The 27,401-nt window shown below is 49.8% G+C and overlaps 1 protein-coding gene across 2 annotated transcripts; it reads left to right on the top strand.

The window, feature by feature from the left end:
• The first annotated feature begins 503 nt into the window (after positions 1-503).
• Slc22a8 (solute carrier family 22 member 8) lies at positions 504-24,983 on the top strand. 2 transcript variants are annotated; one of them, XM_048360722.1, is made up of 11 exons: positions 505-642; positions 1,990-2,326; positions 16,435-16,538; positions 17,041-17,195; positions 18,209-18,377; positions 20,791-20,914; positions 21,164-21,279; positions 22,224-22,438; positions 23,586-23,694; positions 23,829-24,032; positions 24,118-24,983. In XM_048360722.1, exons 2-11 carry the CDS (start codon positions 1,994-1,996, stop codon positions 24,215-24,217), a joined length of 1,629 nt encoding a protein of 542 aa, XP_048216679.1. In that variant the 5' UTR covers positions 505-642; positions 1,990-1,993; the 3' UTR covers positions 24,218-24,983. The 2 variants fall into 2 exon arrangements, with proteins under 2 accessions (XP_048216680.1, XP_048216679.1); XM_048360723.1 differs by lacking the exons at positions 23,586-23,694; positions 23,829-24,032; positions 24,118-24,983 and adding an exon at positions 22,740-22,763 and having other exon boundaries at positions 504-642; positions 22,224-22,521.
• The last annotated feature ends 2,418 nt before the right edge of the window (positions 24,984-27,401 follow it).

The raw sequence follows: 27,401 nt of genomic DNA, 5'->3' as shown, positions 1-27,401 counted from the left end.
AAGAGGAGCAAGGTCGTGGAGGGTGGGATGGAAGGTTGGCCAACTGAGTCAGGGACGACTCAGACCAGAGGCTCCAGCTGCCCCGGGGCCCCAGGCTTGGCAGCCGTGAGAGCCAGCAAAGATGGATGCTGGGGACTTCTGTCTTGAATGTACCCCAGCCTCCTGGAAAGCCATCCCCATCACCTATCAGCAGGCAGGAAAGGGTGATAGCATGGGAAATTCCCAATGCTGGGTCTCAAAACATCAGCTTTGGGGGTCCCAGGACCCTCATGGCTCCAGCCAGAGCCCTTCCCAAGCCCTTCCCTCGGAAAGCCTGCCTGGACAGCCTTCTTCCAGCCAGCAACCTTCTAGGCTGAGCCCCGCCCCCCGCCGCCCTGCCAGCCTTCGCTGAGGCAGCCCTTTCAAGCTGGGCTTGGGGGGTTCACAAAAATTCTCCCTGCCAGTGATATTAATCCTCCAAAGAAAGTCAAACATTAGCCCAGGAAACAGCTTATGCCTTATATAAGGCCCTCCTGGGGGAGGCACAAACACAGCCTGTGAGAACTGAGCTGTTGTCCAACAGCTGCTGGACCCCAAGACAGGAAGGATACGGACTCAGCTACCTCTGCCACCAGCCCCGCCAGATCCAGCACAAGGCACCAGGTGAGCATGGGTGGAGGGTCCCTCAGCCCAGTGCCCGGGGTCCCCTCTCCCCACACACACACCAGGCCCTGCTTCCTCTGTGTGACCTGTGAAGTCCCAGATGCCCTCCAGGACCTACCTGGGCTCTTTCTGATATTCTAGCCTAGGGGGAAAAAGCCAAGGAACGGGAGGCTCTGGGCTGGGGGAGGCCCAGCTGTGTCCCGAGCCCTGGTGGGGCTTCCTGGAGCAATGGGGGCTGTCCTCCACCCACTTCCGCCGCACATCCTGCGGAGCCAACATCTAAGACGGGGCCATTTACTCCCCGCTATGCGGCCTGCATTGTGTGGGTGTGTAAACCAGCCTGTGTGACCAGCCTAGGGGAGCAGGTGTGTGTGCACACACACATACACACACATGTGCACCCACACATATACGCACACCACAGGTGACTATCCAAGAGAAGCATGTGTGCATACACACACATACACATGTGCACACACATAAGCTCATGCTGCATGTATGACTATCCTGGGGAAGTGTGTGCACATACATGTACAGACACATACACACGTATACCTGTATGTGCGTGCAACATGTGACTAGCCCAGAGGAGTGTGTGTGCATGCATGTGCACACACATACGCACATACAGCATACACACTCATATGCACATACACACTCATATACAAATACACACATACCGCATGTGTGGCTAGCCTAGGGGAGCGCATGTATGCAGGCACACATACACACACACACACACTCATGCATGCGCACACACTCACCGCTGGGCCTTTCTGCACCAGGCTAAATGTACACACATCTGAGGACACCTCACAGTCTCTACACCTGGACACACAGGTGCATTGGATACCCCCGCACAGCCCCAGGCAGCCGGCTACCTCTATATCATCCGCATGCACGCACATGTGAATCTGTGTGCCCTCACGCCTGTGTGTGTGAGCGCCACTGCTGGAGCTTGAACTCAAGTGCCGCACTTTCCTTAAGCTTTCTTTGTTCAAGACTGGCACTTTACCACTTGAACCACAACTCACAACTCCACTTGTGGCTTTTTGGTGGCTCACTGGAGAGAAGGCTCTCCGGGCTTTGTCTGCCTGGGCTGGCTTGGAACCATGGTCCTCACATCTCAGCCTCCTCCGTGGTTGGGATTACAGGTGTGAGCCACTGATGCCTGGCTTTGTCCTGTGTTCACACAGACACCTGGACATATCCTCAAGTGTGTATTTCCATACTGCTCACACACACATATACACACATATGCACACACACACACACGCGTGCGCGTGCACGCTCACCCTCCCCTCTGGACCTTGGGCCTGGTCCGCAGTTCTGGCTCATCTCCCCCAGCACCATGACCTTCTCCGAGATTCTGGAGCGCGTGGGCAGCATGGGCCCCTTCCAGTACCTGCACCTGACCCTGCTCGCACTCCCGATCCTCGGCATGGCCAACCACAACCTGCTACAGATCTTCACTGCCACCACCCCTGCCCACTACTGCCGTCCTCCCCCCAACGCCTCCGCTGGGCCCTGGGTGCTCCCCAGGGGCCCGAATGGAAAGCCCGAGAAATGCCTCCGTTTCGTTCACCTGCCGAACGCCAGCCTGCCCAATGAGACCCACGGAACCACGGAGCCGTGTCTGGACGGCTGGGTCTACAATGGCACCATGGACACCATTGTGACAGAGGTATGTCTGCCCCCCTCCCCCTCCAGTTACTTCAGGGTCCCCTCCCCCATACCTTACAGCTAAGCAGCTAGGACACCAGGAAGAGATGCCCGGCGGGCAGAGGAAGGCAAGGAGGGCGAGAGCATTCATGGCAAAGAGCATTCCTTGCAAGCCAAGCCAAAACATGGATTTCTTCCACCAACAACTACAGAGGTCCCTTTCCATGGCTGGCTCAGTCCTGAGCTCTACAGATTAAATAATAATAATAATAATAATAATAGGTCCAGTCATTGGTGACTCATGTCTATAAATCCTAGCTGAGCTCAGAGGACCATGGTTCAAAACTAGCCCAGGCAGACAAACCCAAGAGACTCTTACCAACAATGAATCACCAAAACGCAGGAAGTGGGGCTATGGCTTACATGGTAGAGCTCCAACCTTGAATGAAAAAGCTAAGAGCAGTGCCCAAACCTTATGTTCAAGCTCAACACACACACACACACACACACACACGTCTCTGTTCCTGCAAGGTCTTCAGCCTTCTAACACCATCCGATGAAAGCACCACACAGAAGTTTAGAAATTCCATCTTTCAAAGGACTTTGTGGCAGAGTGCTAGCCTTGAGCAAAAAGAAGCCAGGGACAGTGCTCAGGCCCTAAGTTCAAGCCCCAGGACTGGCCAAAAAAAAAAAACAACAAAAGAATCAAAGGACTTTGTTCAGCGCCCTTCGACCCGTGGGCTGCATGGAAGGACAGGAGCTGAGGAGCACTAGAGAAAGACTCCCTGGAGCTGTGGTGTGAATGGGAAACAGGGGTTAGTTAAGCCCAGCCATGAGGGAAAGGAAGAAAAACTCGCATCTTGTGCCAAAGGTTGCAAGGTAAAAGAGATTTCAGGGAGAAGAACAGACAGGCGCCCATGTTCACCTCCCATTCTAACCCACCCATTTGTGGATTTGCTGGAAACCAGAGTTCCTCAGTGAGCTGACAGGCTAGGCAGGAGGAAGAGGAAGAAAAGGGACTCAACCTTTACTGACCTGCCAGGTCCAATTCAGTGTGTTGTGGGCGGCTCGCCTCTGATTCCAGCAGCAATGCTTTGCTGAGAGGACCGTCTGCCTCCTTAACAGATTAACAATAAATAGCCGGGTGATGGTAGCTCGTGCCTATAACCCTAGCTACCCAGAAAGCTGGGATCTAAGGATTGCAGTCCAAAGCCAAAGAGGGCAGAAAAATCCACAAGACTCCTGTGAACCACCAAAAAAGCTGAAGTAGAGCTGTGGCTCGAGGAGTAGAGTGCCAGCCTTGAGCAAAAAGCTGAGAGATAGCACCCAGGACCTGAGTTCAGGTCCAAGGACTAGATGGGGGGTGGGGATACAAATACTAAATTTCAGAGATGGGAAGCCGTTATTCAGCATCCCATAGCTGTTCAGCCTTATAGTTGGAATGGAAAGGTGAAGTTTGTAAATACAGAGGGATAAATGTTTGCGGGTTCTGGAAAGAAAACTAAACGGCAGGAGGGCGGGCTGGCTTCAGGGTGCGGGCGGCATATAAAGGAGAGAGGGAATCTTCATTCCCCTTTGGAAACCATGAGCCCCTCACATAACCCAGATTTTGCATCATGGGAGGAGCGGCCTTCCCCCTCAACCCGCCCCCCCCCCCCCCCGCCCCAATGTGTTCCTGTAATCCCAGGGCTGTGGTCTCTACTAGGGACATGATTATTATCTCTAATTAACAGATGAAGAAACTAAGGCCCAGCCTGGTTTACAGACTTTCCTCTACAGGTAGAGGTTGGATTTCAGTCCCAAAGGATCTATCCTTGGTCTATATCTTTGTCCTTCTTTGAAAACAAGTGTTCACTTATATGCAAAGCACTTGTTACATGCCCGATACTACTCTTATCACCTCACAAACAGAAACAGTCAAGATTTTTCTGGACAAGCAGTTAGGGTTCCCATCCCATTTGTTTTAGATGGGGAAATGGGAGCACAGAGAGGTTGAGTAGTTTGTGGAAGGTCACAGGTCTATGAAGTGACAAAATCAAGGTCTGCACTCAGGCCCCAGCTGTTGAGCTGTGCTTCTGACTGTTCCATTTGTGGCTCTGACCTTGCCCCCAGATGAAAATTCCTCCCTGTCAAGTTCACACCTTCTCTCCTGCATCATAGTGTCTGAAATGTATCAAGTATTCCAAATATTCCTTTTTTTTTTTTTTTTTTTTGCCAGTCCTGGGGCTTGGACTCAGGGCCTGAGCACTGTCCCTGGCCTCTTTTTGCTCAAGGCTAGCACTCTGCCACTTGAGCCACAGCGCCACTTCTGGCTTTTTCTGTATATGTGGTGCTGGGGACCCAGGGCTTCATGTATATGAGGCAAGCACTCTTGCCACTAGGCCACATTCCCAGCCCTCAGAATATTTCTTGATACTCAGTATATAATAACTAAGGCCATGGTTTCTAAAAACTCACTAGCCCTGCCTGTCATCTAGGAGCTAACCTCTAGGAGGGGACGCAGACCCACTCCCTCCAGAGTTGTGGTAGTTTGGGGGGCTCTGCATACTTTTTTATGTAGGGATTCCCAGATGCCTGGCTGCTAGCTGTGTCCCCAGCATCTAGAATCATGTCTGGCAGAGAGGAGATGTTCTGTGGAATAAATGTTTGAAGAACGATTGAATGGATGCATGGATGAATGAATTCTCTGGGAGCTCAGAGGAGAAGGGTTTGAACTTAAGGCCTCACACTCCCCCACTTGCTTGACTGGTGCTGTACCACTTGAGCCATGCCTCCAGTTGTTTTTACTAGTTCATTGACGATGGAGTCTTGAGAACATTTCTGCCTGGGATGGCTTTGAACCAAAATCCTTCAGGTTTCCGGAGTAGCTAGTACTACAGGTGTAAGCTATTGGTACCTGGCTCAGCAGAGATGTTTCTAAAGAGAAAGCTCTGGAAGGTTTGATAAAGGCAGCAATGCCTGCCCTGGGTGTGAAGGAAAGATGAGATGAGGAAAGTGCATTGAACTGGAGGTCTGGTGCACCCCAGACACAAGACACGGTATGAAAGGGGCCAGATGCAGACACAGAAACATAGACTGCAGAACAGTGGGCACTGCACGTGCTCGGAACCACTGGACAGGGAGCTGGGAGGACAGCGGGAGGGCCTCGCATGATCATGAAGACAGAGATGTACCTACCCTCTTGTAACCAGAGCTGGCGGTGTTAGGAGAAGGCAGACAGTGGCTTGTGGGCTTCTCAGGCCATCTACAAGGTTAGAGCGGCTGGTGGAGTTTTAGTCTAGTAGCCGATTGACCCATCAGCAAGTTTTGTGCAAGAATCCAGGACAAGATGGTAGTAAGACTGATTGAAATAGATTGTCTGAGAGTGGGATGTGATGGCGCACACACACACACACACACACACACACACACACACACATCAGGAAATGCTGAGACCCTAAGTTCAGGTCCTAATATTGGTTCTCTTTCTCTCTCTCTCTCTCTCTCTCTCTCTCTCTCTCTCTCTCTCTCTCTCTCTCTCTCTCTCTCTCTCTCTCTCTCTCTTTCTCTCTCTCTCTTTCTGTCTCTCTCTCCTCACCCAGGGAATGCTTAAATAGAATCATCATTAACATGAAGCTACACAAGTGTGAGAAATGTGCACACAGCACATTTAATGGTCACAACAGCTCTCTGAGGTCAGCACTTTGAAGATCCCATTTTCATGGATGAGGAAACTGAGGCATGGGTCACTAGCTCAAACCACTGCAGTTGCAAAAGACAGAGTCAACCTGAGGGGAGCTAGGCTCCAGAGCACATGCTCCTTAGGGCTTACATAACTCCTGACCCCAAATCTGCCAGACTGCCCATGCGCCCTGTGCCCTAAGAAGGGCGTTGGGTGGTTAGCCTGTTCCCCAGATGGGCCTTCCTCCATTGCGGCAGCTTCTCCAGGGTTTGGCGGGTCTCTCCCATGTATCTGTCACCTCAGGACTAGGTCTGTAGCCCAGGGCTCGGTGCGGAAGGAATGACTCTTCCATTCGAGGATATGCTAGGTTTCCCTTGGGGATGTGAAGTTTCCCCCCCCCTCCCCGCCCCCCTTGCATCTGCAGGGACACATCATGGCGGCTGACACACAGCTTTCCTTCCAGGTTGAGAGCAGAGGTTACAGGCTTAATACCCAGCCAAGCATCCGTTCCCCTCTTCCAGCCAAATTCTACCATTCCAGCCATCCCAGGGGGACTGAACTCATGTTTGTGTCAGATCTCATTTAGCTTTGCCTCAGGCTCTAGCCTTCTGGAGACTTCCCCCACTGTGAGAACTCCTGGGGCGGGGCGGGGGGGGGGGCGCGGGGGGAATGAGGAAATTCTCTAACCAGCCCTTGAAGCTGTACTGGGCAGACTCTGTGTCTGCCTGGATTTCTGGCTCCTATGCCATAGATGAGGGCATGCCTGGGTGTGTCTCTGATTCAGGGATAGAAGGCTAGAGGTGCCGGCTTTTGGGGGGGGGGGGGGGGGGCGGTGGTAATCATGAAGGCAGGGATATTTGGCAACATACAAGCTCAGTCCAAGTGACCCTGGTAGGGAAAGGCATGGGCCATTTCCTAGACCAGCATCACAGGCTAGTCACGTGGAGGCAGGCAGCCAGGGTTCGCGTCCTGCCTGGGCCATCGACCAAAAAACAAGATGTCACAGCTCTCAGGAAAGCTGTTCCCTCATCCAGGACAAGAGAAAGCGGGTGAGAAGGGTAAAGGAACCAGGACTTAGCTCCGTAAGGACAGTACTTACTTAGCACAGGGCCTGGCGGGCGCCTCCAAGGCATTTAATAAACCTTCGCGGCGGCTGCTACTGCTGCTACTCTTTTGTTGTTGTGAATGAGAAGGTCAGAACTAGAGGGTTTGTTCCCTGAGTAACAGAAAGAGTGCCCCCCCCCCACCCCCGGTAAATGGGGGAGAGGAATCTGGGCTGCTCAGACTGTCTTCTCCAAGGCCCTTCCTCTAGTGGCCCTGGCTAGTCACCTCCCGTCTCTGGGCAGGGATGGGGAGGGGTCTCCACCCCTCTTCTGCTCCCCTAAGCTTTTCTGGCTGAGGAGACTACACATTCCTTTCTCTTGGTGCAGCACAGAAGAGGTCAGGACTTTGGGGGAAGGAGCTTTGCTGGGACATCAGAGGAAACAAAGGCCCTTCTCTTCTGTCTGCACAGTGTGGGGTCCCTGCCTGGATGCTGCACCCTGGGATTCCTGAAGAGGAATTACAGTCTGCAGCCCCACACCACTGGGCCTCAGCCCCACAATCCTCAGAGCCTGGCCTGAAGTACAGCCTTCTGACACACCTGGGGTTCCTTGCTGGGGCTTGAGTCTCCTGATCCTGTCTGTCTATCTGTCTGTCTGTCTGTCTGTCTGTCTGTCTGTCTCTCTCTCTCTCTCTCTCTCTCTCACACACACACACACACACACACACACACACACACACTTGCTGGAAAAGCAAGGAGTCTGCCCCATACGAGGGGATCTCCACCCTCGGGAGAGCTCCCTCTTGAAGAACCACTGGCCACCCTTCTGACCCTCTTCTATCGTTAGATTCCCCAGGCCACCCATCTATCTCTCATATCCACTCTGTTCCAGCTTCATACACTCAGCCCTGCTGGACTCCAAGCATTGGCCATTTTCTCTTCCACATCCTTTTCTAGCCCCATATCTTGACGAGAGCCCCACCTTGCTCCCATTGGCAGCCCTAACCTAGAGAAGCCCTGGCCATCCACGCGAGGGGGACCTGGGGCCTTCTGTGGGCTTGCAGAGTTCAAAAAGTCCCTCCATGAACAGCAACCTGTACACAGGCCTTGAGCTAGCAGAGCTTTGCACTGCTCCTTCTGTGGACCTGAAAACCAGGGCCGGCCGGCTACCATCCAGAGGATTTCACTGCGCTCAGATCCAGAAGGAAGCCCTCCTAGGTGTGTGGCGGGCCAGAGAGTCTTGATCCCAGAACTCACGCCCAGCTACCACATCACATGACCTAGTGAGCCTCACAACCACATGTGATCATCATTACCCGATGACCAGCATGAATTAAGGACCCACTGTTTTCTAGGTGTCGGGTTGGGGGCTTGGTGCTCTCTTATGCCATTATTTACGATCCTGCAAACCAGATGCCGTGGCCCCACAGGCACAGATAAAGAGTCTGAACCACAGAGAGGTTAAGTAGCTACCACAAAAACACACAGCTCTTAAGTGGCTGAGCTGGGAATCCATAAACTTTGGATATTCCCCCTCACACACCAAGATACTTGGTTCACAGGGGGCACAAGGGCTGGAGAATTCACAGGGGCAGCAGTGATTCCATGAGGTCTGAGCTGGCTCCAAGGAGCTCCCAAGCTAAAGAAGTTTGTTTCCTTGTCCTCAGCAGGTTTGTGTGAAGTCATATTTCCCCCACACTCAGCAGGGCTTCCATCCTGTTGATCATCAGGATTGGCAGGCCCTCTATGATGCACCTTGTGTCCACCCGCTCAGAAGTCCACTTACCACCTCGGCTTGTTGCTATTCTAGTTCCTAAGTCTGTCTTCATTTCACCCTTTGGACTTAACCAGTTCACCAAGCTCTCACCTTGCCTCCTTCCTCAAATCACAATTCTGCCCCGTGCAACACTGCTTGACCATGGCTCGGAATTACAGCTCCTATATGGACGCCTCTTGTCTCACAGTCAGAGCGTGGCACACCATGGGGCCTGTGATAGCAGAGTTCATGACCGAGGACCCCAGGGGCTTCAGCAGAGCTGAGTCTGAGGATTTCCCGTGAAATGAATGGAGCTATGTTTGAACAAGTCACTTATCCTCCGAAGCTCAGGTTCTCGGGGGAAATGGCCGGTGTGACTTACAAAGCTTTCCTCTGAGCATAGTAGGCCTTCGCTTCCTTCCTGACCACATTCCTAGTGCGTGAGCCAATGGAAGACACAAAGGACTGAGTGCTCTGTCCTTTCCTTTTAGAACTCCATTCCCTTGTGGGTCAGTTACACTCCATGAATGGAGAACTGAGGTCAGTACTGGATTTAGTATATGAGGAGGAGCAAGTGTGTTAGATAGGATTTCCCCACACAGAGGGGCTCTATTCACCCACCCTCATCCCAAAACTACGTACCCTAACCCAGTCCTGTTTAACTCAGTCATTATTCATTAAACAAATATTAACATTGACTATTGCCAACTCTTCTACTAGCTGCCAGGGATAAAAAGTCAAATAAGATGCACTCTGCCCTCAGTGAGGTGGCAGAACATAGAAGAGAAACAAAACAAGTAAATAAGCAGCTAGGGGGCCATGAGCCACGCATGCCCTCTGCTGTCGGGGAGATGCTGAGAGGAAGGGAAGGAGAGATCGTTTCACCCACAGTGGGGGTCTAGACATTCTCATTGCCCACTTCTTAAAAAGTCACTGACCACCTGCTTGGGTCAAGCACCCAGAGAGGAAGTTCTTGGCACATATGTATAAGTATGTATATCCTCAAGATCATATATATATATATTATATATTATATATATATCCTCAAGATCAAATATATATATGTGTATATATATATATATATATATATATTCAAAAGGACTGCAACCTTACTAGAGTGAGGAGATCTTAACAAGTACCAAAGGCCTCTCATTTACTAAGCAGGAGTTTTACCAATGAACCACACCTCCAACCTCCTCCCTTTTCTTTTCTGCACTTGTTATTTTGAGATAGGATCTTGCTTTCTAACCAGGACTGCCCCTGGACCACCACCTTCCTGTTTTATGCCTCCCACCATAGCTAGCATGATAGGCATGTACCAACAACACTATCTTCTGTTGAGATGGAGTCTAGCCCACACTTTTCCTCAGGCTGGTCTGGAACTCAATCTCATCTTCCCACATAGTTGGGATGCTAGGCAGGTGCTGCTATGTGCCCCCTAGTATGGGTTGAGAAGAGTTATTAGGAACTCCCCCCCCCCCCGGATTGTCTTAAAAAAAATCACAATCCTTTCCATCTCAGCCTCCTAAGTAGCTAGGATTATAGGCGTGAACAATAACTCTCAGTTACAAGTCACACCTGGAATGACGATCAAGCTTTCTTGTATAGGTTTTAGGAGGGCTTTCTCAAGGGGCGATTGCACCAGCACTAAAGCATGCCAAAATTTTACCTCAGTATCTTCCTTTCCCAAAAATTCCAGCAATGCCTTTAAAAATCTCTCCCTTTCCTCTATGCCGACTATCCTCATTGTCTATTCCCAGGCCTGCCTTTCCCCGTCACTAACTCACAGAGATTCAAATATACAAGAATCTTGTTGTATATTAGTTTCAAAAAAAAAAAAACCCACACGTTAGGTGGTTTAATACAAACGAGGTTTTGTATTAAGATCACAGATCTGGAAGCTACAAGTCCAAAAGAAGGGTGTTGGTATGGTCTTTACAAAAGGTCTAGGGCAGCATCTTTCCTTGCCTTTTTGCAGCTTCAGATGATTGCTGTCACACTCTTAACATCCCTTGACTTGTAGACTCATCACTCCAGTCTCAACTGCATTGTAATGTAGTATTAACGCTCTTTTTTTTTTTTTTTTTTTTTTTGGAGCGGGGTCAATCATGGTGCTTGAGCGCTGTCCCTGAGCTTTTGTGCTCAAGGCTAGTGCTCTACCACTTTGAGCCACAGCTCCTCTTCGAGTTTGGGGGTGGTTCATTGGAGATGAGTCTCATGGACTTTTCTGCCTGGGCTGGGCTTCAAACCATGATCCTCAGATCCCAGCCTCTTGAGTAGCTAGGATTACAGGTGTGAGCTACCAGCGCCCAGCTAACAGGGTATTATCTTTGTATGTCTCCCTCTCCTCTTCTTACAAGACATGGGGGATTAAGGGCTCACTCTTCTCCTGAATGACTCCACTTTAACTTGGCTAATTACAACTAGAATTCTCTTTACAAAGGTCACATTCTGAAATAGTAGAGAGTAGAGCTGCAGTGTATCTTTGGGGGATATAATTCAACCTATAATCCCACATGTCAGGTCTGAGCCCCATGGATTTGTTTTGCCCGGCAGGGCAGCTACAGTCACATTTTTCTTATCCATTCTGATCAGCTTCATTAACCATGAAATCTCTGGGAGCAATTTAATGTGCAATTGAAGTCCAATTTCTTAAAAATATTTAACTACACGGCAGTCCTCTTTCTGAGCATTAAAACTTCACTGAAGTATGGTAATTGCCTGGTAGACAAGTTGCCATAGGCATTTCTCCAGTCTCATTGTGAGGAAATAACATTTCTCACTGACCTGTTGTCATGGATTTGATACTTGTTACTGTCCATCCTGACACAGGCTCACTCTGAAGAAGAGAGGCCGAGCTCTTTCCAGTATTGAGAGTGTAAACCATGTGATCTCTCATCCAGGCATAGGAACATTTTAAACCAATAAGCCTGGACATCTCTCTGTTCTTTCTATGGAATGGTTACTCATTACTGAGTGCCTACTAGATGTCAGGCAGTATTCCAGATGATGGAAATAAAGTCGTAAACAAATCAGAATTTTTGTTTTGTTTTGTTTTGTTTTGCCGGTCCTGAGGCTTGAACTCAGGGCCTGGGAACTGTCCCTTGACAGTCAGCTTTTGTGCTCAAGACTAGCACTCTACCACCTGAGCCACAGCTCCACTCCTGGCATTTTTGGTAGTAAGTTGGAAATGAGTCTCACGGACTTTCCTGCCCACACTGGCTTTGAATCACAATCCTCAGATCTCAGCTTCCTGGGTAGCTAGGATTACAGGTGTGAGTGCCAGCTAGATCCTTGATTTCTTAAAAAGTAATCAGTATCATGAAGGTTAAGGTGCAAATCTAGGGCTGGGAATGTGGCTTAGCAGTAGAATGCTTGCCTAGCATGCATGAAGCCCAGGGTTTGATTCCTCAGCACCACATATATAGAAAAGGCCAGAAGTGGTGCTGTGGCTCAAGTGGCAGAGTGCTAGCCTTGAGCAAAAGAAGCCAGGGACAGTGCTCAGGCCCTGAGTCCCAAGTCCCAGGACGGGCAAAAAAAAAAAAAGATGTAAATCTAACTTGCATTTGCAATCTCTTGTGGGATACATCCATATAGGCTATGTCACTATAACAAAAGAATCAATAATAATTTGTGGCTTAAAGAATACAGATGTGTTTCTCTTTCTTATGTGGTCCTTCAGGGATGGTGATGGACAGCAACCCTACTATCTTCAATATCTGGCTTTCAGCCTTGTTCCTGTCCTCACAATTCCTATCCACAGGAAGGGATAAATAACACAAGTCCAGGCCAGGGATTCCCTCTTAAGCAAATGAGGTAGAAGTAGCCAATGTATCTTCTACCATTTCTTTATCAAGAGCTGCGTGGCTCCACCCACCTGCAAGGTCACCTGGGAAATGGGAGATTGATCTGCATCGTGAATGAATTTATGTGGACAGTAGATCTTTCCTGTAGATTTTTCCTTCAGGGCTTCAACATATACATGCCACAAAGTTTCTCAAGCAACCTATTGTCACTTCTTCCTTTATCTTTTCCCTCCTTTGCCAACCTCCTTCCCCCCACCAGACAGGCCCCTTCCTAGCTAGAAGGGATTGCAGACTTACTAGGCCATACTGGACTACTCTGGGACAACTTTGGCACCTGGAGTTTCATTGACCCTTACCCCCTCTTGCTTTCAGAAGAGGAAAGTAAAAAGAGTTCCCTGGACTATGTGGCTTGGCCCCTACACTGTTTTACTTCCAAAACATTCTTAGGAGGCATGTCTAAGCCCTCATTACGCAAGTCATTCGTGATGGCCAGAGCAAAGGGTCAATGCTGGTATTAGCAGGAGATTAGGGCAGACAGCTAGGCCAAGATCAGAGCACAGAGAGCTTTGTAAACTTGTCCACAGAGCTTTACACAAAAGGCCAGAGGGAGCCAGTGAGTTCTTTTAGTAAAACAGAAACTTGATTGGAGTCAGAGATATCCAAAGCAATTCTGATCATCAGGGAGAGGATGGAAAATAAGAATGAAGTCTGAGGGATCTACCAGAAGTTTGTCATAGCCAGGCACTGGGTGGCTCAGGCCTGTAATCATAGCTACTGACGAGGCTGTGATCTGAGGATTGCTATTCCAAGTCAACGTGGGCAGGAAAGTTCATGAGACTCTTATCTAAAATTAGCCTCCACTGAAAAGCCAGATATGGAGGTGTGGCTCAAGTGGAAGAGCTCTAGCCTTGAGTGGAAAAAGCTAAGGGACAGCACCCAGGTCCTGAATTGAAGACCTAGTACACTAGTACACACACACACACACACACACACACACACACACACACAAGTTGTCACAGTCATCTCCTCTATGTCTGTTTCCTCATCTATAAAATGAGAAACACAAGAAGATTGTTGTGAAGATTAGAGAAGTTAGTGCTGAGAATGGTGGCTCACACTTCTACTCTCAGCTATGCAGGAGATGAAGAGCAGAAGGTTCACAGTTCGAGGCCAGCAAAAGCAAAAAGTGAGACTCCAGCCAGGCACCGGTGGCTCCCGCCTGTAATCCTAGCTATTCAGGAAGCTGAACACTGAAGGTTGCAGTTTGAAGCCACTCAGGACAGGAAAGTCTGTGAGACTCTTATCTCCAATTAACCATGAAAAAGCCAGAAGTGGAGCTGTGGCTCAAGTGGTAGAGTACTAGCCTTAAGCAGAAAAACAAAGCAACACAAAACAGGCAAAGTGCCCAGGTTCAAGCCCCAGCACTGACACACAAACAAAATGAGACTCTATCTCAACAAACAAGCTGGGTGATTCACAACCGTAATCCCAGCTACAGCATCAGTAGGAGGTTCATAGTCCAACATGAGCCCAGGACAAAAAATCTCATGACACTACCATAATAATTAAAGCCAAAAATAGAGACATGGTTCTAGCAACAGAAGGTCTGCCTAGCAAGCATGCTTCCCTGAGTTCAAATGCCAAGACAGGAAAAATAAAGTTAAAACAGAGAATGAGCTTGCTCAGAACAAAGCCTGGCACTTAGTAAGTCCTTTGTAAATATCAGCTGTCACTACAAGCCAAGGGCAAATACGAAAGCCTAGACTAGGACAGTAGTGAAAATATAAGAATCTCAATTCAGGGAACTTTGGTGTGTGTGTGTGTGCGTGCCAGTCCTGGGGCTTGAATTCAGGGCCTGGGTGGTGTTCCTGAGCTTTTTAGCTCAAGGGTAGCGCTCTACCACTTGAGCCACGGCGCCACTTCTGGCTTTTTAGTGATTAATTGAAGATAAGAGTCTCACAGACTTCCCTGCCAAAGCTGGCTTCAAACTGTGATCCTCAGATCTCAGCCTCCTGCGTAGCTAGGATTGCAGGTGTGAGTTTGTAAGTAACTACTTTTAAATGAGAGGGCTGCCAGCCACTGAGAGGTAACAAGAGAGTCTCTGATGTCCGCATGACCTCATCTAAGTGGCTTTATTTGCTAGTTAGTACCAGCGTTTGAACACAGGACCTGGTGCTTGTTGAGGTTGCTCTACCACTTGAGCCATGCCTCCAACCTGGCTTTTTTGCTGGTTATTCTGGAGATGGGGTCTTGTTGCCTTTTCTGCCTAGGCTGGCAGAGCTAAGAGGATGGGGTGGGAGGGCCACAGCTAGCCCACTCCCCAGTCAAGAGATTTGGTTCTTTCTGTTTTGTCTTTTCTTTCTTTTTTGGTGGGAGGCCAGGACTGGAACTGGGTGTGTGACAATTAATGCTCATTGGTAGGCACCTTACCACCACCTGAGCCAGGCCTCTAAACCCAAGAGATTTGGCTTAAAGGAAAGGAGTAGCAGAATGAGTGGGAAAGGAGAGAGTTTCTAAGATACAGAAACTTAATGCACGTGTAGGTGTGTGGGCACGCATTTACCAGTACTGGGGCTTGAACTCAGGGCCCCGCTCTCTTGCTTAGTTCCTCACTCAAGGCTGGCACTCTACTATTTAAGCCACATCTCCACATTTGTTTTTTGTTTGGGGTTTTTGTTGTTGTTCTAAGATAGTAACTTTATTTCTCTTTAGCAGGTAGTTCAGGGCATTACAGTAAGTCTCACTACTCATGCTTTGACCTGACTAGATAGTGCATTAATACAAAAGCAATCGTCAAGATCAAATTAGGGCCATCCATGTTCTAAAGCACTTGCTTTAGTTTTGCTAAAGATTTAAATATATGAATAGCATTAACTAGCCGCCCATAGGAAACATAACACAGCACGAAACAAAAGCCAAGCTCCTGACTTGCTACCTTCTTGCTTCGTCTTAGTTTACAGTCTTTTCTTTAACCCCAGGATCAGGTCTACTTTCTCAATATTTCTTCATTAGAATAGACTGACGCAGGGGCTGGGAATGTGGCTCTGTGGTAGAGTGCTTGCCTAGCATGCATGAAGCCTTGGGTTCAATTCCTCCGCGCCACATATACAGAAAAAGCTAGAAATGGTGTGTGGCTCAAGTGGTAGAGTGCTAGCCTTGAGCAAAAGAAGCTCAGGGACAGTGCTAGGCCCTGAGTTCAAGCCTCAGGACTGGAGAGAGAGAGAGAGAGAGAGAGAGAGAGAGAGAGAGAGAGAGAGAGAGAGAGAGAGGCCGAGGCAGGGCTACCTGTATCTCAGTGATGGGTTTACATAGTGACCGTTCCCTGTGTAATTTCTTCACAATGTTTATCAACCGCTGATCCTCAATTCTGATATCCTTCATGTTGATCAGCATTCATCTTGGACAACGAATTTTGGAAGGCCTCTACACGGGCATCAAGCATCAAGTACTTTATTTCCTCTAGAGGATATTTTCCCTTTCAATACCAGATAAACCATAAACATGAGAATATTAATTCTCTATAATAGAAATAGAAGTACATAATTTAAGGTACTACTATCAACAAAAAGATTTCAAAATGCATCCTTAGGTGGAATAACTAAAATTTTCTATTTAGACAACTCTCTAATTTATAAAGTAACATGTGGCTAGTTAATAGAAACACCTATAAAAATATCACTTTGCTGATACACACACACACACACACACACACACACACACACACACACACACTATGAGTCAGGGACCTAAGAGGCGGGACGGGGGGTGGGGGGGCAGGGGTGCAGGACAGGGTGGTGGGAGAGGGGCCCACGTGTGAAGGCGGGCTTGCGCTGAGCTGGCTGGGCTCTGCCTTGCTCTTCTGCAGTGGGATTTAGTGTGCAGCTCCGGCAAGCTGAAGGAGTTGGCCCAGTCTATCTTCATGGCGGGCATCCTGGTTGGAGGACCTGTGTTTGGAGAACTCGCTGACAGGTGAGGCTTGGGGAGGGACGCAAGGCCCTGAGGATCCAACCCATGGGGACATCCCCTCTCCTGCTCTGTTCCAGCCATACACAAAGAGGCCAGAGCTGGGGGAGGCAGGATGGAAGAAGTGACCTTGCTGTGTGACCTTGACCACCTCTCATCTCTCCTTGAAGCTTCTGGCTTCGCCAGACCCAGCAGAGGAGCACAGCGGCTCTCTGGCTTAAAAGCTGCTGAGCCGATCAGCGGCCTATGACAGGCTGCTTGGAGATAAGTGGTCCTTTGACCTCTGCTCAGTCAGCTAAACTAGAGGTGGAGAAAATAACTCATTAACTCTGCACTCTACAAACTTGTTAAAGCAAGCAGCAATTACTAGCAAGGCTCTGTCTGGGGGTCGGGGGAGTCATAGGCGGTGGGGGAGGGGAGCCAGCCCTTTGTCCCACAGCCTGCAAAGTCACTGGCCCTGGCAGATGTCCAGTGGCCAAGCTGACCCTTCCTTTCCTTTGAGCTGCAGGTTTGGTCGGAAGCCTATCCTGACATGCAGCTATCTACTGCTGGCCGCCAGCGGCTCGGGCGCTGCCTTCAGCCCCACCCTCCTTGTCTACATGCTGTTACGCTTCCTGTGTGGCTGTAGCATCTCCGGCATTACCCTCAGCACCGTCATCTTGAGTGAGCCACTGGGGGGGGGGGGGGGCGGCAAGGAGCAGGGCCTTGGAGAGCTATATGCAGAAGCTGAGAGAGATTGGGCCTGAATCTGTTTCCATCAGAGGGCTCTTAGGGGCCTTGGTCAAGGTTCTGCCCCTCTCAGAACCACAGAAGCCCTCCCTGGACTTAACCACAGACATAACAATGGCAGCTCAATAGTGAGACCTTACCCAGGGCCTCTCACTCTGCTAGGCCCACCATTTCATTCAACCTATACACACAGGGGTGGGAACCAGAATGAAACTATTCTATATACTATGCAGATGAGGAAATCAAGGCAAAACAAAGGAAGTCGCTTGCCACTGGAGAAGCAGTAGTCAAGAGTATAAACTGAAAGCTGGGCACCAGCGACTCATAGCTGTAATCTTAGCTACTCAGAAAAATCTTCATGATTCTTATTTCCAATAAGCTGGCAAAAAGAAAAAAAAAAAGCTAGAAATGGAAGTGTGGCTCAAGTGGCAGAGTACCAGCTTTATATTTTTGGTGGTCGTGGGGCTTGAACTCAGGGCCTGGGTGCTGTCTCTGAGCTCTTTTGCTCAAGGCTGGCACTCTACCACTTGAGCCACAGTCCCACTTCCAGTTTTCTGGTGATTCATTGGAGATAAGAGTCACATGGATTCTCCTGCCTCGGCTGACCTTGAACCACAATCCTCAGATCATCCTCCTGAGTAGCTAGGATTACAGGCGTGAGCCACCAGTGTCTGGCTGCCTACCATCTTTGAATGTAAAAGCCCAGCAAGAACAAAGGCTCTGAGTTCAAGTCCCAGTACTGGGACATACACAAACACAAATAAAGGAGTATAGACTGGGAAGTAGTTGGACCCAAGCTTGAGTCCTATATCCTTGAGCCTCAGCTATAGCATCTGCAAAATGGGGATCAGGACAGGATCACATGCGGGAAGCAGAAGCCGGTGCCCCTTCTTGCGGGGAGGGGGGGCTACGGGGACTCTAGCCTGGTCCTTGATCTCCTCTCACAGATGTGGAGTGGGTCCCCACCTGGATAAGGGCCATCTCATCAACAACAATCGGGTACTTCTACACCTTTGGCCAGTTCCTTCTGCCCGGCCTGGCCTATGCTGTCCCCAAGTGGCGCTGGCTACAGTTAACCACGTCTGTTCCCTACTTCATCTTCACCCTGTCATCCTGGTACGTGGTCTTCTCTTTCTCTTCCCCCTCCCTTCATAGGCACCCACCCAGGACCAAACTGGGGGAATCTCATTCCTAACCTAGGTGGCCAACTCTACCCCCAACACCCTGTTCCCAGAGTCAAGGGAGGGCACCCCAAGGTGAAGGAGCTACATGCACAAAAGCAAGTCACAAGGCTGGGCACTGGTGGCTCACACGTCTAATCCTAGCTACTTAGGAGTCTGAGATTTGAGGATCACAATTCAAAGCCAGCCTGGGCAAGAAAGTCTGTGAGACTCTTATCTCCAATAAACAACTCAGAAAAAGCTGGAAGTGGCACTGTGGCTCAAGTGGTAGAGTGCTAGCCTAGAGGAAAAAAAGCTCAGGGATAGCACCCAGGCCCTGAGTTCAAGCCCATGACTAGCACACACAAAAAAAAGCATGTTTCAGGAGGAAAGAGGTGTTTGGGTGACCCTTGGCAACTGCTTGCAGCTGAAGAAGGAGGGTGAGTCAAGGTAGATGGGACAGAGAAAGCGAGGAATCATGTTCATGTACAAAGCTTCCAGAAAATTCTGTGGAGCTTCCAGGCCTGAACAAGGTTCCATTGATATGAAAAAATAGCCCAGAAGAGACCCACATAAGTGGGGGGACAAGCAACAGAAGAGAGATTTGGGGAACAAATCTGGAAGATCGATGTGAAGGAAGAATCTACAGAATGAGAGGGGCTCGTGACTTTGAAATGTGAAAGAAAGGAAAACTCAAGCTGGAGTCCCAACTTGGGAACCTGGGCCAATCGAAGTGCCTGAGCGAGACACCAGCCTGAACAGAGGGCTCATTACCAACATGCCCAACCCGAAGCCATGCTCACAGACAGGAGGTGGGCCTCCGGAATTCATGGATGCAGCTCTAGTCCCGGAAATCACAACTGGGCCCTGGAGAAACTGTGAAATCTTGGAGCAACCTTGACTGTGCATTTAATATTAATCGCAGGCCCTATTCCAGACATCAACCTCTGTCGTCACTGATCTTTATGGTATATCTGTGGGATGGGGCATGAATGTCCCCATTTAGCAGACAAGAAAACTGGGCCTCAGAGAAGAAACCAATTCTTCGAGGGTTCACGGAAATGAAATGAAAATAGAAACTCCTAGAGAGGGCAATGGGAGGGAAGGAAGAAGAGGAAGAAGGAGAGGGAGATGGGGAGAGAAGGAAGGAGGGAAGAAGGAGGAAGGAGGGAGGGAGAAAGAGAGAGAGGGGAAAAAAAAGAGGATGAGTGGGCCTGGAGTAGACCCAGAGGCCTGTCCACAGGCTAAGATTGGAGCAGAGAAGGAACAGGAAAGAAAATGGGAGCAGGAGTCAGCAGAGTACAACTGAGAGCTTAGGTCTCTTGATTGTATAGGTTGGGCTGGGTACTAGTGGTTCTCACCAGGAATCCTATCTACTCTGGAGACTGAGATCTGAGGATCAAGTGTGAAAGCCAGCCTGGGCAGAAAAGTCCATGAGAATTGTATCTCCAATCAACTGGCAAAAATCCTGAAGTGGAGGTATGGCTCAAGTGGTAAAGTGCCAGCCTTGAGAGAAGAAAAAAGGAGGAGGAGGAGGAAAGGGAGGAGGGAGAGGGGGAGGAGGAGGAGAAGTGGGAGGGGGAGGAGTAGAAGAGGAGAAGAGAAGAAGGAAGAAGAGGAGGAAGAGGAAGGAAAGAAGAAGGAGGACGAGAAGGAGAAGTAGTAGTCATGCCCCAGTACACGCAAAAGAAAACAACAAAGCTGTATAACTTGGGCGAGTGTCATCCACTCTGAGCCTTGAAGTTTTTCTAGGTACTGCTCCCTAATCAGAGGCCACACCGCCATTCTCAACATGAGGAGGCTGAAGTCCAGGACTGGCCAGCATGTGTGGGGGAAGTCCTTGGTAATCTTGGGGAGAGCTGGCTCAGAACACAGAAGACCATGAATATTCACCCATTCCCCTGAGGATCCCAGGACTATGACCCTGCCCTTTTGTCACCAAAGAAATAAGAAACTGAGCCCCAAACTAGGGGGAGGTAGAGGTACAGGGCCCTCCAGATGTACAGCCTGGAGCCTCCTGTCCCTTCTCCAGGCTACTTACACCTATGGCCTGGGGCTTCCTGGCAAAGGAAGATGCCAAACAACAACAAGCAACCCACATAGGGGGCAGAAGAAACACTCTTCTAGAAGGGGAATGAGAGAAGTGGTGGGGGAATATGCTGGAATCTATCCTGGCTACAGGCAGCCCAGGTGCAAAGCTGGGCCAAGTCTAAATTCCACAGAATCCACAATCAGCCAGATGGGATTTCCTGGGCCTCCTTTCCCCTTGGTCCTGGTGACTCGCATTCCATCAGTCTCTCAAGGTGGTGGGGGGGGGGGTCCCCTCTGGAATGGGGAAGCCATTAGGATTTGATTCTGTCCCTCCCCAGGTGGACCCCAGAGTCTATCCGCTGGCTAGTCCTGAATGGAAAGTCCTCGAAGGCCCTGAAGACACTTCAGCGGGTAGCCACCTTCAATGGCATGAAAGAGGAAGGGGAAAAGCTCAGCTTGGAGGTTGGTGTGGGGAGGGGTTTTAGTTGGAGGTTAGAACCTGTGCTTTGGGGCTGGTCACTCTACTTGCCTCTGTTTCCTCAGCCTCTCCCTCCCCCACCTTCCTACTCCCCACCCCCCCCCACCACCACACACACACATTCTATCTGGTTCCCCAAATGAGTCCTTCAAGGCACCAGGCCTGCATTCCCCTCCCTTCCTCCACCCCCTAGCTGGTCCTCTAACCCCACCCTTCCTTCGCTGTGTTCCAAGGAGATGAAACGCAATCTACAGAAGGACATCTCCTTGGCCAAGGTCAAGTATGGCTTAGCTGACTTGATCCGGGTACCCATCCTGCGTCGCGTGACCTTCTGTCTTTCCATAGCCTGGTAAGCCACCACCCACCTCCACCCACACATGCCAAGGCGGAGGTGATCGAGGCCTACCACAGATTGGCCTGAGGGCAAGGCCTAGGGTACCTGCAGGAGAAATCAAGGGAATGCCTTCCGAGTCTAGCCATCATCCAGCCTCAGTCTCAAAAATCTGCTACATCCCTACCCCACACCTAGGTCCAGCCATGAGAGTCAGCTTTCCTCTGGGGTCACTCCTGCCCCCCAAAAACAGATACCAGACCCCCTCCCCAGCTTACATCCTGCCATAGCCGTTTCTACCACACTTTTCCTCTCAGTCGCCGCCACCCTCTGGCCCAGTTCTGCCCACCGGAGCCCCAGAGCAAGGCTGACCCCTCTAGGTTTCAGACAGAAAGTATACATCTTCTGATGCACCGCATTCTACAGCACCCTCAAAGCCCTTTTTGTGACCTGGTTATAAGGTCATTCTCCATCCCAGGATCCCCGTACAAACTAGGATCCTATCTGTCTAGCATTGTGTATAGGCGATTGATTCTGAGAGAATCTTCTGAGGAATACATCACACACACACACACACACGCTCACAGATTTACTTTTGTCTCCTCCAAGCTGGATGTTCAACTCTACTATCCAACAAGATCATGTATTGCCACTTCCATTGGTCGCTCAGAGCCCCTCCAGTCCTGTTCATCTCTGGGGTCAATTGCAGGCATCTTTGCCCTGACTCCCTAGACAATACCCATGTCAGACATGGCCAATCCATCCCAGAACTCTCCCACTAAATCCAAACACAATCTCACAAGCCTCAAAAATCGCATGTAAACAGAAGGCACTCCATTGTAGATGGTACAAGAAATAAACATATCGATCCATCCTATCTGGGGAACCGATGACCAGTATGGGAAGAGGCCTCAGCCTGGTTAAGGCATGAAGGTGCCAGCCAGTGTATCTCTGTCCTTCAGGTTTTCCACTGGTTTTGCCTACTACAGTTTGGCTATGGGGGTAGAAGAATTTGGAGTCAACATCTACATTCTCCAGATCATCTTTGGTGGGGTGGACATCCCAGCCAAGTTCATCAGCATCCTCTCTATGTCCTATCTGGGCCGGCGCATCACTCTGTCTGTGGTCCTGCTCCTGGCGGGAGGAGCCATCTTTAGTCTCATCTTTGTGCCTTTAGGTGAGAAGCTGGGGGTATCCCCCTCAAAACCTCACAGAGGAAGCTGCCACAAGCTGGAAAGTAGGGGTGATCCAGAATTCCAGTTCTGGGGCTGGGGATATAGCCTAGTGGCAAGAGTGCCTGCCTCGGATACACGAGGCCCTAGGTTCGATTCCCCAGCACCCCATATACAGAAAACGGCCAGAAGCGGCGCTGTGGCTCAAGTGGCAGAGTGCTAGCCTTGAGCGGGAAGAAGCCAGGGACAGTGCTCAGGCCCTGAGTCCAAGGCCCAGGACTGGCAAAAAAAAAAACAGAATTCCAGTTCTGTTAGTCCTGCCTCTAATCCACTGCGCTGCCTTGAACTAGTCCCTACAATCTCTCGGGAGCTCAGGTCACTCTTATTATTCAAATTATTCATTTGGGTTAAGAGACATCAAAGCTTTTGTCCAGATCTAACTTGGAATTGGAACAGCATGGCGTATGAAGGAACGTTTGGGGCTTGGCTGTGTCCTGGATGATGTTACTCACTGAGGAGATGAGCTGAAAAGGAGAAACTATAATAGAGTCCAGTGCTTAGGAAAGTGTGTGCGTGTGCATGCACGCACGCACACACACACACACACACACACACACACACACACACACACACACACCTTCTCCATCATGATCTTGAAAAAAAGCTCCTTTTTTTTTTTTTTTTGCCAGGCCTGGGGCTTGAACTCTGGGCCTGAGAGCCGTCCCTGAGCTCCTTTTGCTCAAGGCTAGTGCTCTACCACTTGAGTCACAGCACCACTTCCTGCTTTTTCTGTGATTAATTGGCGATCAGGGTCTCATGGACTTTCCTGCCTGGGCTGGCTTTGAACCACAATGCTCAGATCTCCACCTCCCGAGTAGCTAGGATTACAAACACGAGCCACCAGCACCCAAATGTTTGTCGAGAACATCGATAGCCTTCCAACGGAACCTAAAGCGAAATGTAAATGGCATTAGGGAATCAGAACCAGGAGAAAATCAGAAACAACACAGAATGCAATGGGCATAGCTTTAGGAATAGCAGAGAGGCTGTTACACAGTCTTACATTTGGATTTGAGCTTCCTGGCAGTGGAAGCAAAAGGAGAGGAGCGGTCCCGAACTCCTCCACAGCACCCTCCATTTCTCCCTTTGAAGACATGCAGATTGCGAGGACAGCCGTGGCCGTGTTTGGAAAGGGATGCCTGTCCAGTTCCTTCAGCTGCCTCTTCCTCTACACGAGTGAACTCTACCCCACAGTCATCCGGTAGGTACTGGCCCAGGGGCGGGGCTCAGGCGAAGGACACGGGGCCATGTGGGACTGTGGCATTCTCCTGCCCCAGGCCCACCCTCTAAGAACCCCACACACAGGCTGCCAATCCCTGCTCTGAACTCTCCCAGGCAAACAGGTCTGGGTATCAGTAACCTGTGGGCCCGCGTGGGAAGCATGATAGCCCCACTGGTGAAAATCACCGGTGAGGTGCAGCCTTTCATTCCCAATGCCATCTATGGGACCACGAGTCTCCTGGGAGGCATCGCTGCCTTCTTCCTGCTGGAGACTCTCAATCGGCCCTTGCCAGAGACGATCGAAGATGTGGAAAGCTGGTGAGCTCTCTACCTTTGGCCACGCGTTCCAGATTGGGGAAGCACAGGCCAGGGTGCGGGGCTTTCCTAAGCTGTCTGTCCTTAGGGCCCGGCAAGGAAAAGACACAAAGCAGGAGTCAGAAGCAGAAAAGGCAGCCCAGAGGATTCCTCTGAAGCCTGGTGGATCAGGCCCAGACCCCAGCTGAGAACGACACAACTCTTCTTGTCCCTCCAGAACCTGCCTCTGAGATCTCCAGGCACCTTGGGGGTGGGGGAGACCTTGGATGGGTCCAGGGTCCCAGAGTGAAGCTTTCTGAGGCTTCACCACCACCACCACCACTTTCTCCTCCTCCAGAGCCCTCAGTCCAGGCCTGGCCTGTTTGAACTTTGGGCCCTGGGCCTTTCCCTAATCCATTTATCCTCCCTGCAACCCAGGCCCAGCCACTCTTCTGTCTGCCCCTTCTCTTCCCATCACTCCCCCCTCCTCTCCTGAGGCTAGGTCTAACAGAGACGCTTTCCTCTCTTCTCCCCAAACCTTTGGTGGGAAATTTCAATAAACCGTGATAAAGAACTCCACCCATATTGCTCAGGGATGGGGATAGGAAAGAACGCTGGCTACCATAGGGGCCAGTGCATGCACGCACCTGTCCATCTGCACTTCAAGTACATACAGATGTGCACACACAGCAGCATGCAAGCTGGGCCCATGGGGGCATGTGCAATCTGCCCTACTTCGTTCGTGGTGCTGTAACAAGTGACTGCAGGCTAGGCACAGGAGTTCTACCTTATTGCCAGAATCATTATATACCATTTTGACCAAGTACATTCAGAAAAATAATAAATAAAAATCAAAAGACATGTCAAAACAGTATTTGTTAATTCACACACACACACACACACACACACACACACACACACAGTTTAGTTGAGGCAGAAAAACTCTTGGTCCTACATTAAATACCAGTTGTGTTTAAATTGTTGTCTGATCTGCTGTTTCCCTGCTCTTAATTATGTAAAAAAAAAAAAAAGGGCTGGGGATATAGCCTAGTGGCAAGAGTGCCTGCCTCGGATACACGAGGCCCTAGGTTCGATTCCCCAGCACCACATATACAGAAAACGGCCAGAAGCGGCGCTGTGGCTCAAGTGGCAGAGTGCTAGCCTTGAGCGGGAACAAGCCAGAGACAGTGCTCAGGCCCTGAGTCCAAGGCCCAGGACTGGCCAAAAAAAAAAAAAAAAACTCTGTCCCCAAGCTGGATGCCAGGGGATAATATCTACAGTCCTGGCTACTCAGGAGACTTAGAGCTGAGGATCACAGTTCAAAACCAGCAGGAGCAAGAAAGTTTGTGAGACTCTTATCTTCAATTAAGCACCAGAAAACCTGGAAGTAGAGCTGTGGCTCAAATGATACCATGTTAGCCTGAGCACAAAATCTCCAGAACAGCCCTCAGGGTCCAGCAAAAGAAGAAAGAGGAGGAGGAAGTGGAGGAGGAAGGGGGGAGGAAGAGGAAGAAGGAGGAGAAGGAGAAGGAGGAGGAGGAGGAGGAGGAGGAGGAGGAGGAGGAGGAGGAGGAGGAGGAGGAGGAGGAGGAGGAGGAGGAGGAGGAGGAGGAAGAGGAAGAGGAGGAGGAGGAGGAAAAATCTGCTCCCAAAAGCAAATAGTGCCCCTTACAAGACAAGGTAAAGTTATGATAATCGAGGGCTGGGAATGTGGCTTAGTGGTACAGTGCTTGCCTAGCATGCATGAAGCCCTGGGTTTGATTCCTCAGAACCACAAAAACAGAAAAAGCCAGAAGTAGCACTGTGGCTCAAGTGGTAGAGTGCTAGCCTTGAGCGAAAAGAAGCCAGGGACAGTGCTCAGGCCCTGAGTTCAAGCCCCAGGACTGGCAAAAAAAAAAAAAAAGTTATGAAAATCCCCTCAAATCAAAAAGGGTGCATAAGGGGCTTAATTTAAGTGATAACGTGGAAATTTTTTATTTATTGAGAGGTGGCGCGTGTTGAGTAGAAATTGAACAGGTTATGGGGCGGGGGTGTTGGGATGGGGGAATGAACCAAGCAACCACAGTAAAGCTGATTCCCTCGAGACTTTTCATAAGGCATTAATCCAGGCATGAGAATGGATATGTGTCCGTCAGCTTTCTGTTGCTGTGATAAAATACTGTGCCTGAGATCAACAACTTAAAAGAAGGGAGGTGTCATTTTGACTCACAGTTCAGGATTTCAAGCCATGCTCACTTGGTATGTTGCTCTGGAGACAAGACAGAAAAGTATGCTGCGTGACAGTGTCTCACTCCTGTAATGTTGGCTACTCAGGAGGCTGAGATCTGAAGGTCAAGGTTCAAAGCAGTGCAAGCAGGAAAGTCATTGAGATGCTTACCATCAATTAGTCACCAGAAATAGTGTATTGACTGAAAGTGGTAGAGCACTAACCTTGTCAACACCCAAGCCCTGAGTTCAAGCCTCACAACTGACAAAAAAATTTTACAAAAATAATAGTATGACAGGAAACATATGGTGAACTATCATTCACCTCACAGTTGTCCCAATATCACTCTCAAGGACCTGCCCCAGTAACCTAACTTCCTTTCTCTAAGCCCCACCTCCTAAAGGGACCAACCTCTCTCAATGACTACACCCTCTTGGAATCAAGCCTTTGGCATGTGAGCCCCTTGAGAGATATTTAAGATCCAAACCCCAGCAAGAGCTCTCATGACTTCATCACTCCCCCTCACCCCCCACGAGATCCGATCTCTGAATACCGTCAAAATGGGGATGAAATTTCAACACCCATACATTCTGGGAGACATTCAGACCTCAACAGTCTGCCTGTGTGAGTGCTTTGTTGTATGTGTCTATCACTCGTGTGCTCAAAAATGTCACATATGTTACCTACACATCCCGATATGCCGGTGAACAGATCACAAAACCAGCTTAAGGCCTTGGGTCACTTCTTCCCCCTCCTCCCCAGAACAATCCTCTATGGCTCCCCAGAGCCTTGGTTGAGGGCCCTGTTCACACAGTGACTGGAGGCAGCAATTGTGTCTCTGGGCGTGTTTCTCCAGAAGCAGACCCCAAGATAAGGATTTGAATGCAAGAAGTCTACTTGGTAGAAGACCCAAGAAAGCAGGAAAGTAGGGGATCAATCAGAAAGGAGAACAATGAGCATGGCAGAAGGATTCTGCCTTGCCAGCCTGGCACCCAGCCTCACAAGAAATTTGTGAGATTTGCCATTTAAGGTCATTTTAAATACAAGATTCCCTCCCTTACCAAGCTTGTGATAATCTGGAGCTGACACCCAAGACTGGCTTTGTACCACACTACTCACTGGCATCTGACCTCTGTTCTGGGATTACTAAGATTCATCTGATTCCCACCTGGGACTCTGATTTAGAC

This window comes from Perognathus longimembris, chromosome 13 (assembly GCF_023159225.1).
Source record: "Perognathus longimembris pacificus isolate PPM17 chromosome 13, ASM2315922v1, whole genome shotgun sequence".
In the NCBI taxonomy this organism is placed as follows: Eukaryota; Metazoa; Chordata; class Mammalia; order Rodentia; family Heteromyidae; genus Perognathus; species Perognathus longimembris.
This window is presented reverse-complemented; position numbering and strand designations above follow the sequence as displayed.

Excerpts from the sequence above, each read along its gene's own strand:
- Slc22a8 (XM_048360722.1), top strand. The coding sequence starts at position 1,994 with ATGACCTTCTCCGAGATTCTGGAGCGCGTGGGCAGCATGGGCCCCTTC. Across the intron at positions 20,915-21,163 it reads GGGAAAAGCTCAGCTTGGAG|GAGATGAAACGCAATCTACA; the intron begins GTTGGTGTGGGG and ends CTGTGTTCCAAG. Across the intron at positions 23,695-23,828 it reads CTCTACCCCACAGTCATCCG|GCAAACAGGTCTGGGTATCA; the intron begins GTAGGTACTGGC and ends GAACTCTCCCAG.